The 14,220-nt window shown below is 40.4% G+C and overlaps 1 protein-coding gene across 1 annotated transcript in view; it reads right to left on the bottom strand.

Moving 5' to 3' along the window:
• Nucleotides 1-13,746, bottom strand: part of LOC126272001 (probable RNA-binding protein 18) — a 37,844-nt gene extending 24,098 nt beyond the window's left edge. Inside the window, exons 1-3 of the mRNA XM_049974488.1 lie at nucleotides 13,650-13,746; nucleotides 5,572-5,666; nucleotides 2,684-2,897 (exon numbers count right to left, since the gene is read on the bottom strand). Coding sequence (XP_049830445.1) covers nucleotides 2,684-2,897; nucleotides 5,572-5,666; nucleotides 13,650-13,664 — 324 coding nt within the window. The 5' untranslated portion in view covers nucleotides 13,665-13,746. The remainder of the gene's footprint in view (nucleotides 1-2,683; nucleotides 2,898-5,571; nucleotides 5,667-13,649) is intronic.
• Between the last annotated feature and the right edge of the window lie 474 nt (nucleotides 13,747-14,220).

The following is a 14,220-nucleotide window of genomic DNA, read 5'->3' as shown; positions in this document are numbered from 1 at the left end:
ACTGACAGCCGTGGGAGAGCCAGTCCTGACAAAACTCTACCATCTGGTGAGCAAGATGTATGAGGCATACGAAATACCCTCAGACTTCAAGAAGAGTATAATAATTCCAATTCCAAAGAAAGCAGGTGTTGACAGATCTGAAAATTACCAAACTATCAGTTTAATAAGTAATAGCTGCAAAATACTAACGCAAATTCTTTACAGACGAATGGAAAAACCGACCTTTGTGAAGATCAGTTTGGATTCCACAGAAATGTTGGAACACGTGAGGCAATACTGACACTATGACTTATCTTAGAAGAAAGATTAAGGAAAGGCAAACCTATGTTTCTAGCATTCGTAGACTTAGAGAAAGCTTTTGACAATGTTGACTGGAATACTCTCTTTCAAATTCTGAAGGTGGCAGGGGTAAAATATAGGTAGTGAAAGGCTATTTACAATTTGTACAGAAAGCAGATGGCAGTTATAAGAGTCGAGGGACATGAAAGGGAAGCAGTGGTTGGGAAGGGAGTGAGACAGGGTTGTAGCCTCTCCCTGATGCTATTCAATCTGTATATTGAACGAGCAGTAAAGGAAACAAAAGAAAAGTTCGGACTGGGTATTCAAATCCATGGAGAAGAAATAAAAACTTTGAGGTTCGCTGATGATATTGTAATTCTGTCAGAGACTGCAAGGAACCTGGAAGAGCAGTTGAACAGAATGGACAGTGTCTTGAAAGTAGGATATAAGATGAACATCAACAAAAGCAAAACAAGGATAATGGAATGTAATCAAATTAAGTCAGGTGATGGCGAGGGAATTGGATTCGGAAATGAGACACTTAAAGTAGTCAATGAGTTTTGCTATTTGGGGAGCAAAATAGCTGATGATGGTCAAAGTAGAGCTGATATAAAACGTAGACTGGCAATGGAAGAAAAGCGTTTCTGAAGAATAGAAATTTGTTAACATCGAGTATAGATTTAAGTGTCAGGTAGTCATTTCTGAAAGTGTTTGTATGGAGTGTAGCCATGTATGGAAGTGAAACATGGACGATAAATAGTTTGGACAAGAAGAGAATAAAAGCTTTCGAAATGTGGTGCTACAGAAGAATGCTGAAGATAAGACGGGTAAATCATATGACTAATGAGGAGGTATTGAATAGAATTGGGGAGAAGAGGAGTTTGTGGCACAACTTGACTAGAAGAAGAGATCGGTTGGTAGGATATGTTCTGAGGCATCAAGAGATCACCAGTTTAGTACTGGAGGGCAGCATGGAGGGTAAAAATCTAGAGGGAGACCAAGAGATGAATACACTAAGTAGATTCAGACGGATGTAGGCTGCAGTAGGTACTGGGAGATGAAGAGGCTTGCACAGAATAGAGTAGCATGAAGAGTTGCATCAAACCATTCGCAGTACTGAAGACCACAACAACAACACAAACCTTGAAAAGACCCATTATGCAGTTCAGAGCCAGTAAGAGATTTTCTTCCAGCATGTGTATAACATGTAAGACATACAGATCAAAGAGGATGACATTGTTAAATTTCTGGGATTACAACTCGATAATAAATTCAATTGGGAAGAGCATACAGAATTGCTGAAGTGCCTAAACAAGTCTGTATTTGCAATGAGAAAGGTGTTAGACATAGAAGAAATAAATATTAAAAAAACTTGCATATTTTGCTTAGTTTCATTCTATTAACAGGACCATATTCTGGGGTAACTCGTCAAACCGAGCAAAAGCATGTAACAAGACTCATTTGTGATGAAAGTTCAAGAACATCAAGTAAAAACCTGTTCAAGGAACTTTGCAGTCTGACCACTGCTTCTCAGTATATTTATTCCTTAATATAAGCTGTTGCCAGTATATCTACCAACAGCTCAATACGTAGTATCGATACTAGGAATAAGAATAATACACTTAAAGACCTAAAATCACTTACCTTGGTTCAAAATTCAGGAACACACATTTTCAATAAATAGCCAGCAACCATTAAAAACTTTGTTTTAGATAAAGCACAGAATAAACAGAGTCTGAAAGATTTTTTGATAGGCAACTCCTTCTACACTTAAATGAATATCTTAACAGGGACTGTTAGACTAGCTTTAGAAAAAATGTCTGTCAGACTTCAGTTTTGACAGTACTTGGTCACAATAGTCAAGATTAGGTAGGCCTACTTTGTATACGATAAATTTATTAAAAGGACATAACTATGTTTCATTCTGACAGTGTATTAATTCTGTAAATGATAATAGTTCCAGTTTACTGTAATGTATTCACCTATTTTGACACTCTCCTGGCAAATGATCAGGGTAGTAAGTATTATATTCAAATGTTTTATGTTTTTTATGCTATACTCTCTGACTTATTCAACATCCATGAGAATCATCTTATTTTTGGGTCTATGGAACAAAAACGGAATCTAATCTAATCTAATTTATGATGTCTTTTTTCCCACAATCCAATTTAGATGAACTAAATCCTATACAGCGCCCCACGCTATGCTCATGTTACCTGTGAAAAGCCCATTGAAAATTGTCTGGTAATTTTGGAGAAGCATTTTCAGACAGACAGATATGACATTTTTACAGTTTTTTTTATTATTATTATAGGTGAAATATGTTGTCTTACGTGAGATCTTACAATTAATTCAGTCCAGCAACCTAAAAGAAATTAACTACAAACTTGGTGAAATAGCTTACCTTGCTAACACTATTTGCCCATCGCACTGCAACTCTTTTGCAGCCCAACATCTTTCCATCAAGACTTTCTTTGGCCTTTTTGGCATCGACACACTCTTTGTAGGTAACAAAGGCATATCCACGTGGTTGTCCTGCTAACGGCCCCGAACGATGGAATAGCAGATCAAACCTCTCGAAGTCTCCATATTTTTGCAGGATTTTGAGGAGGTGGTACCAGTAATGAAAAAAGTGAGACAAATAAAATGTTAGCTCTATGGACAGAATAATAATATCCACACAAATGTGTAATCAAATTCGGTTTGGCTATGCATACAACACAGTCACTGATTTAAATGAAGCACTTGCAGCCAAAGAAGTATTACACTACCTGACCAAACTATCTGAATAGATCACCAAATGTGCGTCTGGTGTTACAACCCCATTCACTTGTATAAAAGCAAAAACTGTTCTCCCAGTCACAGTTGGTAGTGTGCAAGTATAGTGATTAGATCAAGGGTGCTCACAAATCTAGCACAGACTAGTTAGTAGTTGTGTAATTTTTAATGTTGCTTTTCTCTCTTGCAATGTTTTTTTTTTTTTTTTTTTTTTTTTTCTCTTCTGTCAAACAAAATAACCTCTACTTCTACTTTGAATGCCAAGATTTTCTATCGCCTTTGGTTTTACTTATGCCTTCTCCCACATTGCAGGTAGAAGATGTTTTATACCTTACTGTTTTATACCTTACTGTTTTATACCTTATGGTTATTGTTTTAGTTTGGAAATTACTATTTGTAGGTTGTTATGATACCAGAAACACAACACTTCACAAGTAGTGTGACTGTGAAACAGATGTTGAGACACAGTGACAATAAAATTAAAAAGGGCCATTGAAGAAAGTACTTCACAGGATGTGGAATGCTTAATGGGACAGATACTTGAATGTATCAGGTATTTTTTCTGTGCTTGCTAACCAGTCAAATAGGAGTACCTGGATTTCAATTCCTACAAAATCAGATCACCTTGATATTGGTACTAGTCAACTACTTATGCAGGAATACGAATTTTGCCCTCATTACAAAGTACATTGACTTTGCTTTCCATGAGGAATTGGTTCCTATTCTTCCACAGACACTCTAATTAAGATTTCTACAGCAGAGTTGTAAGTACTGTAGAACACTGTATGAGGGAATTTTATTACACCTTCAGACAATGTAATTGCCTGAAAACAGGACAGCTGATAATTACATTTACAAAAATGTTTTTTTATTAAATTTATTAACATGGAACACAATATTATGAAAAGGAAAGTTGTTACTCAGCATATAGCGGAGATGCTGTGTTGCAGATAGGCACAACAAAAAGACTGTCACAAATAAAGCTTTCGGCCAGTAAGGCCTTCATCAAAAGTAGATGACAGACACACAAATACACACTCACCCAAATGCATCTCACACACACATGGCTGCAGTTTCAGGCAGCCGAGGCCACACCGCAAACAGCAACACCAGTGCATGATAGAAATGGTGAGTGGGTCGGGGTAAGGAGGAGGCTGGGTTGGGGAGGGAGAGGTATGGTAAAGTAGGGGTGGTGGACAGTGCCATGCTGCTGGAGAGTGGGCAGGGATGAGATGGAGACAGGGTAGGGCAGCTATGTGCATTCGCAAGGTTGGGGTGGAAGGCAGCGGAGAGGTGGGGAGAAAGGGGTTGGTAGTGGGAGGGGGGAGGGAGTAATGGAAAAGGAGAAGTGAAAAGACTGGGTGCAATGGTGGAATGAGGGCTGTTTAGTGCTGGAATGCGAACAGAGACGGGGCTGGATGGGAGCGGACAAAGGCTAACAAAGGTTGAGGCCAGGAATGATACGGAAATGTAGGATATATTGCAAGGAAAGTTCCCACCTGCATAATTCAGAAAAGCTGGGTTGGTAGGAAGGATCCATATGGCACAGGCTGTGAAGCAGTCATTGAAATGAAGGATGTCATGTTTGGCAGCATGCTCAGTAGCAAGGTGGTCCACTTGTTTTTTGGCCACAATTTGTCAATGGCCATTGATGCGGACAGACAGCTTGTTGGTTTTCCTGCCCACATAGAATGTAGCACAATGAATGCAGCTTAGCTCGTAGATCACATGGCTGGTTTCACAGGTAGCCCTGCCTTTGATGGGATAGATGGTGTTTGTGACCAAACTGGAATAGATGCATGGAACAGATCTCGCATCTAGGTCTATTACAGGGGTATGAGCCATGAGGTAAGAGGTTGGGAGCAGGGGTTGTGTAGGGATGGACGAGTATTTTGTGTAGGTTCAGTGGACAGGTGAATACCACTGTGGGAGGGGTGGGAAGGATAGTGGGCAGTACATTTCTTATTGCAGGGCACAATGAGAGGTAGTCAAAATTATGGCGGAGAAAGTAATTTAGATATTCCAGTCCTGGGTGTTACTGAGTTACGAGAGGAATGCTCCTTTGTGGCTGGATGGTGAGAAATTGGGAAGTGATGGGAGCCTAGAAAGATAAGGCACGAGAGATTTGTTTTTGTACAAGGTCGGACGGATAATTACAATCTGTGAAGGCTTCAGTGAGACCCTCAGTACGTTTCAAGAGGGACTGCTCGTTACTGTAGATGCAATGACCACGGGTGGTTAGGCTGTATGGAAGGGACTTACTGGTATGGAACGCCTGGCAGCTGTCAAAGTGGAGGTATTGCTGGTGGTTACTAGGTTTGATATGGATGGAGGTACTGATGTAGCCATCTGTGAGGTGGAGGTTAACATCAACGAAGATGGCTTGTTGGGTTGAGTAGGACCAGGTAAAGCAATGGAACACTTTTGTCAATCTTCTCTGCAGCACAGTGGGAACTTCATACTTTCAGAATCAAGAACATGTATCAAATAAAGTTATTTCATTTTGAGACTCACTCAGTGATCCTTGGATCAAGATTTCCTATCCATAATCTTCTGTCTTCTAACTTATTTTCTGGTAGTGGGTCTAGTGGTAGTGGATTTGTTATAGTCTGGAAAAAAATGCAAACATCCGATAGTTATAAAATGACTAAGGAACTAATCAAAAAGCTACACTACTGGCTATTAAAATTGCTACTCCAAGAAGAAATGCAGATGATAAATGAGTATTCATTGGACAAATATATTATACTAGAACTTACATGATTTTCCACTTTCACACAATTTGGGTGCATAGATCCTGAGAAATCAGTACCCAGAACAACCACCTCTGGCCATAATAACGGCCTTGATACACCTGGGCATTGAGTCAAACAGAGCTTGAATAGCGTGTACAGATTCAGCTGCCCATGAAGCTTCAACACGATACCACAGTTCATCAAGAGTAGTGACTGGCGTATTGTGACGAGCCAGTTGTTTGGCCACCATTGACCAGACATTTTCAATTGGTGAGAGATCTGGAGAATGTGCTGGCCAGGGCAGCAGTTGAACATTTTCTGTAACCAGAAAGGCCCGTACAGGACCTGCAACATGTGGTCGTGCGTTATCCTGCTGAAATGTACGGTTTCGCAGGGATCGAATGAAGGGTAGAGCCATGGGTCGTAACACATCTGAAATGTAACATCCACTGTTCAAAGTGCCGTCAATGTGAACAAGAGGTGACTGAGACGTGTAACCAATGGCACTCCATACCATCACGTCAGGTGATATGCCAGTATGGCGATGACGAATACACACTTCCAATGTGCGTTCTCCGTGATGTTGCAAACATGGATGCGACCATCATGAAGCTGCAAACAGAACCTGGATTCATCCGAAAAAATGATGTTTTGCCATTCGTGTACCCAGGTTTGTCGTTGAGTACACCATTGCAGGCACTCCTGCCTGTGATGCAGTGTCAAGAGTAACTACAGCCATGGTCTCCAAGCTGATAGTCCATGCTGCTGCAATCGTCGTCAAACTGTTCATGCAGATGGTTGTTGTCTTGCAAACATCCCCATCTGTTGACTCAGGGATCGAGATGTGGCTGCACGATCCGTTACAGCCATGCGGATAAGATGCCTGTCATCTCGACTGCTAGTGATACGAGGCTGTTGGGATCCACCACGGCGTTCCGTATTACCCTCCTGAACCCACCAATTCCGTATTCTGCTAAGAGTCATTGGATCTCAACCAACACGAGCAGCAATGTTGCGACACGATAAACCGCAATCGTGATAGGCTACAATCCGACCTTTATCAAAGTTAAAAATGTGATGGTACGCATTTCTCCTTCTTACACGAGGCGCACAACAACGTTTCACCAGGCAACGCTGGTCAACTGCTTATTGTGTATGAGAAATCGGTTGGAAACTTTCCACATGTCAGCATGTTGTAGGTGTCGCCACCAGCCCCAACCTTGTGTGAATGCTCTGAAAAGCTAATCATTTGCATAACACAGCATCTTCTTCCTGTTGGTTAAATTTCGCGTCTGTAGCACGTCATTTTTGTGGTGTAGCAATTTTAATGGCCAGTAGTGTAGATGCAACAGTTATAACTACATTCACTAGTTTATACTTTATCAGAGCATATGAAATATCAGAAAAGCACAGCACAAAATAAATGTGTGCTACAAATGATCAGTGGCCCTTATAATATGAGCAATTATACCATTATTTCACAATTATGTAGAATATGTTGCATGCCTATTCCTTATCTGCAACAAACTTTAGAACCTCAAGAAATATAATAAAACGGATTACAGGAAGAAATAGTCTTGTTCTGTTATTTTTTCAAAAATTGACGCAATGGGGACATGTGAAAATACTGGTGGACCCTTCCTGAAAGCACGAACAGCAAAAATTAGATCCATTAAATACTAAAAATAAGAGAACCCTCTTTTGCTGATATCAGTCCTTGGTATAAGGCACCACTACATGAAGAAACTTCCATCATGGTTGCAAATGACCAACATTATGTGGTCAGAATTATGTAAACGAAAAACTGAATGTGAGTATGTCAGTTCTAAACTAGATACAATGCTTTTTTTTGTAAAAAAAAGAGTGATATGCAGTGATCATTGCCATTTTGACTGTCAATAAGAAATCATAGCTTTTTACTGATAAAAGCAGCCAAAATATCTTTGTTCTGCTTTTGGTTACCATTTGAACGTGACATACACAAATTCAATACATTATATGTGCATAGATTCTGAAATGAAAGGAGATGAAATACCTTAAAGAACATGTCAGAACACATTATATATTATTATCAGATGACCCCTGGCCAAATCCATACATATTACAAAAATGGATGTATGTACATGCGTAGGTACAGGGTGTTTCAAAAATGAACGGTATATTCGAAACGGGAATAAAAACTAAACGAGCAGCGATAGAAATACACCGTTTGTTGCAAGATGCTTGGGACAACAGTACATTTTCAGGCAGACAAACTTTCGAAATTACAGTAGTTACAATTATCAACAACAGATGGCGCTGCGTTCTGGGAAACTCTACAGTACGATATTTTCCACATATCCACCATGTGTAGCAATAATATGGCGTAGTCTCTGAATGAAATTACCCGAAACCTTTGACAACGTGTCTGGCGGAATGGCTTCACATGCAGATGAGATGTACCGCTTCAGCTGTTCAATTGTTTCTGGATTCTGGCGGTACACCTGGTCTTTCAAGTGTCCCTACAGAAAGAAGTCAAGGGGTTCATGTCTGGCGAATAGGGAGGCCAATCCACACCGCCTCCTGTATGTTGCGGATAGCCCAAAGCAATCACACAATCATCGAAATATTCATTCAGAAAATTAAAGACTTCGGCCGTGCGATGTGGCCGGGCACCATCTTGCATAAACCACGAGGTGTTCGCAGTGTCGTCTAAGGCAGTTTGTACCGCCACAAATTCACAAAGAATGTCCAGATAGCGTGATGCAGTAATCATTTCGGATCTGAAAAATGGGCCAATGATTCCTTTGGAAGAAATGGCCAGACCAGTACTTTTTGAGGATGCAGGGACGATGGGACTGCAACATGGGGCTTTTCGGTTCCCCATATGCGCCAGTTCTGTTTATTGACGAAGCCGTCCAGGTAAAAATAAGCTTCGTCAGTAAACCAAATGCTGCCCACATGCATACCGCCGTCATCAATCCTGTGCACTATATCGTTAGCGAATGTCTCTCGTGCAGCAATGGTAGTGGCGCTGAGGGGTTGCCGCGTTTGAATTTTGTATGGATAGAGGTGTAAACTCTGGCGCATGAGACGATACGTGGACATTGGCGCCATTTGGACAGCAGCTGCAACATGGCGAACGGAAACCCGAGGCCGCTGTTGGATCACCTGCTGCACTAGCTGCGCGTTGCCCTCTGTGGTTGCCGTACGCAGTCGCCCTGCCTTTCCAGCACGTTCATCCGTCACGTTCCCAGTCCGTTGAAATTTTTCAAACAGATCCTTTATTGTATCGCTTTTCAGTCCTTTGGTTACATTAAACCTCCGTTCAAAACTTCATCTTGTTGCAACAACACTGTGTTCTAGGCGGTGGAATTCTAACACCAGAAAAATCCTCTGTTCTAAGGAATAAACCATGTTGTCCACAGCACACTTGCACGTTGTGAACAGCACATGCTTACAGCAGAATGACGACGTACAGAATGGCGCACCCACAGACTGCGTTGTCTTCTATATCTTTCACATCACTTGCAGCGCCATCAGTTGTTGAAAATTGTAACTACTGTAATTTCAAAAGTTTGTCCACCTGAAAATGTACTGTTGTCCCAAGCATATTGCAACAAACGGTGCATTTCTATCGCTGGTCGTTTAGTTTTTATTGCCGTTTCAAATAAACCCGTCATTTTTGAAACACCCTGTATGTTCCGCATCTCCTCCTAAACCAATGGACCAATTTCAACCAAACTTGGGGCATGTATCCAAGCAACTATCAAAGTGGGGGTAAGAACCGCCAACCTATCACAGTTCTTGAGATATGACATCACAAAGAATGAGATGCGTGAAAACTGCCATGAAATTTAAAGTTATTACTTCTTTGCTACTTATTCTATTTGAAACATAGTATCCACATATGACACTGAATGTATCTACACAAACATATCATTCTATGACACATAGTTCGAGACATATTATGTCATAAACACTGAAATGTATGAAAAACTGTAGCATTATGTTTAAACTTTTAATACATTTATTCTTTACTTCGAAGACATTCCTACAGTTGAAACAACTTAAGGAAATCTTTGACGCCTGGCACCACTTTTGACAGCTTGTAATTGTGAAGCACAAATGTGTGTAGGCGAAAATAACAGCTGTCTATAGAGACACATGAAGCAGCTGCTCTCAGCATACAAAAACTGTCCGGCATCATTTCACACTGCGTCTATGGCATAATTTCAAAGATGTTTTCATGAATACATGGAAATGAAATTTTTTATGTAGTACATCACAAACACGGTAAAATGTTTTTTTTCATTTCTAATAGAAAATTGGCGGAATGGATTCCTGGGCAATGTCAGGTTTGTCGGTTAGTAAACAATAAAAATAAATAAATAAAGCATCTACTACAAATCCCTTCTGTGCGCTACACCAATTACTAATCTGCACTGTTGACAGTTCTCATTCATGTGATACCAATCATTGGCATTTACTTTATTCTGATTACACTAAAAATTCTGATGAAGGCTAGGTCCACAGCCTTTGCGGATAACTGAAAAAAGCCATTCCGTTTACATGGTTGCTGACAGATATGATTTAACTTTCTATCAATAGTATGGTCATTAAGGACGGAGTATTGACTGGATTGGAAAATGACTTCAGCCCTGCCTTTTCAACAAAACTATACCAGCATCTGTAATACGAAAATTAGGGGATTTATGAAAAACCTAATTCTGGATGTGTTTGTATTTATGGTCTGAAATCTCACAATCTAAATACTTTATGGAAGAAGTAGCTAACATGGCATGCAAGTTCTTCATTTAAGAATTGTCATAGATAACAATACTTCTCAAATATTTTGCATCATTACTAGAATTCTGAACTGATGGATATGAAATAGATACATCACACCTTATGGAAGTTAAAAGTTTTCAACAATGCATTATGAGAAAAGTGAACGGTCTCTATTTCCAGAATTCATCATTTATTTCTCAGTAAGTGCATTCCAAAGTAATTTATATAACGAAGCTGTAACTTGAATTGGATGGATGTTGAGAGTAATACAAAGGTGCAAATGATAAAAGGAAGCATAGTTTTAAGTGATGACAATACAGGCCTAAAAGCAGTATGCATGAAGTGTTTCACAAAGTTGTAAAATGATCACAAAAAACTCAAACTGCTTCCAAGCAGACAGGCCTTCAGGGAAGAAAAGGTCAAATATACAAGGTCTAGGCATGTTAATGTGACCACAGACTTTGTTCGATGTCAATGTGCAATAATCACTCACACCACTTGCACTAGCAGCAGAGGAGATATAAAATGTGTTAGGGGATGCAGAAAGCAGTGCAGTCACTGTCAAATGCAGAAACAGAGTGATTTATCTGACTTCCAAAAGGACACAATCGGCGGAGTATGAGCCTCCGAAACAGGCACCTGGTTTCCGCATCCATGCTGACTACTGTTCATCGGCGACAAACGCTGGCATTTACATGCCAATACCACAACTGGAGGCCTACTGAGAGGCAACAGGTGACCTTTTCAGATGAACCACGTTTTATGCTCCATTGGACGTACGAAAGTTGGCATGTACAGTGTGAAATGTCTGAAAGCAAACACCTGTAACAGTCGTTGGAAGGATCCATGCCGGAGGAGCGAGTATTATGGTCTGACGGATGTTTTTGTGTCATTCTCTGGGTTCTACCATCATTCTGGAAGGTACAGTGGATCAACACAAGTGGGCATCTATCCCTGGGGACCATGTCCACCCCTACACGCAGCAGGTTTTTCCTCGGCACAATGGAGTCTAGCAACAGGACAATGCAACATGTCACACACCTTGCAGTGTACATGCATGGTCTGGACAGTATCAGACTGAGTTTATTGCACTCCCCTGGCCATCAAATTTCACAAGTTTAAGCCCAATCCAGAATCTGTGGAACCAACTTGATATGGCTGTACACACCATGGATCCTCAACCGAGAAACCTAGCAAAGCTGGCCAGCACTGGAGTCAGCGCGGCTTCACACCCCTGTCAGTACCCTTCAGAATTCCATTAACTCTCTTCCACCTCGCAGTGGTCTGTGCTGTAGAAGGTGGTTATTCAGACTTCTTGTCAGGTGGTAAGATAAATGTGACTAGACAGTGTATTAGGGTACAGTAGGTAAAACTTTTCCACGATTTGAAAGGTGGTTGGAGACAAAGTGCTAACATGGGACATGTGGTTTCTTGAATTTAAATTATACACATGACATTTCCACACAAAGCCTTCAGTGCTCCAGTATCTAAGCCAAGAGTGGCCGATAGCAGCAGTTTCTGTTTCTACACAGGGTTTATTTCAGTGTTTTTATCACAAGCTTCTGTCAAAGAAATGAATAATATCTGTGTGTTAATCTGAGTTAACTAGCATTAATTACATTTTATAAGTGACTGCATATTTTTTCATGCAATAGCATTTGTGTGACTTGACTTTCTAGTGAAAATTAACAGCTTATACATGTCTACAACAGGATTCTTTATTTCTCTTTTACGAGGCTGTGGATTTTGTGGTTTTTATTGTAGAGAGAGAACTTTCTGGAGCAGATTTTTAGTGCTAGGTTTCATGTTTCTTGTTTATACATGGTAGTTTCGTTAAGTGGGGACAAGCAGCAGGAAATGATCCCACAGAAGATAAGGATCAAACAGGTCACATGGACGGAAATGCATGATGTCTATACCACAGAGTATTTATTAATTCATCATGTCTATACAGTGCAATGCAGTTTATGACATGCTGTGATGACACAACTGCTTGATGGGGTTTTTGAAGTGACCTCCACGAGCCTCTAAGCTTGTGTAGGACACACCAATGACTGACGCACACACTCAAATGTGAGGCAAAAAGGGGGCTAGGGTATGATATTAGACACCCCCCCCCCCCCCCATCTAAAATCATGACCATGGCGACAAATTGAACTGTAGCATTGCTTGAGGTCTACATTAGGATGAAAGGTGATAATTTGGTTTAAAGTTGAAGAAACCAATGAATGTGAGTGTCAGACAGACCTGTTGCATTGCCTATTGTTTATGTCTGGGCTGTATTTAAACATACTTTACTGAATTTAGAGCACTTATCATCACAACTAGAACGCAAATTGAGAAATTGCAAAATAGATAATGAACATGTCTCAGAAGAGTTCTTTGATGCATATTATGTATTTACATATATCGTGGATTAACTTAAAAAAGATGGAGGGGTTGCCAGTGACAAACACTGCATAATGTGGCTTGCGGAGTATAGATGCAGACGTTATGACCACTGTGGTCATGTTCGTCTTATACATAACGTATTTACGTTCACGAGCTGTTGTGCTCAGACATGACAAATTAAATAAAGAACTATTTACCGGTTCAAACAAAAGCGTTATACTCAACAACAAACATGTAAACAGACGGTCCCAAAACAAGTGAATAGTCCTATGAAATCAGAGACAGAGTGTGTGAGAGAGAGATGGTACATTATAGTAACAATTTTCCTCAACGCATGTGGTCATAGAGCGCATGTTGCAATCAACGATTTTAGATTTTTGCCTGGGCTGTCGTCAATATGTTACGGAAGAGTGAAATTCATACTTCTGGTCGTTTCCTCAACTCACGAGGAAACTGATACCTCTAGCTGTGCTACAAATGAATCCGTCACTACAAACAAGACAGAGAAATTGGGGGGCTGGACTGATTTAAACCTGACTCGACATTCTACTCTTGGGTATTTGTGCAATACGCTGTCCGTCTGCCCTTGAAAAACATTTCTGCCGGCCATTTCATTAATTAATGTACTCCAAGCATAGACACAAAACTACAGCACACAAGCACATACACATAGATTTTGTTTTAAAATCTACATACCTCACATAAGCTCATTACGACTCAGCTAAAGAAGCTGAACTATAAACAACAGCAAAACAATAACATAAACAAAACAATACTGAAAGTGATTCCACACCGAAAGAATATACACAGAGACAGTTTGGAAACAAGGGTAGCCAACCAAAGACATAAAATTCTCTATATTTTTGATGCAACCGCAGCCAAAATCGGTGGATGAATTTGTTGGACGCTAAACAATGTGATCATCAGCGCCTTTTCACTAGTTCCTAGTACTGGTTAATGCATAGTATTCTCGTTAAAACGAAAAGCAAATGCCTTACAACGATAATCACAGTAATAGAAAACGTCACTCACAATATCCGGTAGAGCTATTAATATGTTGCACAGCAGATCCCACTCCAGGGTGCATATAAAATTTTTTAAAGTTGTTACATGGCGCAGACGGTGGAGAATCAGATCCGACTCATACTATGTGCCACAGTCGGCGTCTGAGGCACATAAAGAGCGCCATTTTTGCAGAAAGAAGGGGCTGCCCATAATATATCTCCACATTGAGCCGAAACGTAATCAAGAAGTGCAAATGGCGTAG

The sequence above is a fragment of the Schistocerca gregaria genome, chromosome 5 (assembly GCF_023897955.1).
Source record: "Schistocerca gregaria isolate iqSchGreg1 chromosome 5, iqSchGreg1.2, whole genome shotgun sequence".
In the NCBI taxonomy this organism is placed as follows: Eukaryota; Metazoa; Arthropoda; class Insecta; order Orthoptera; family Acrididae; genus Schistocerca; species Schistocerca gregaria.
This window is presented reverse-complemented; position numbering and strand designations above follow the sequence as displayed.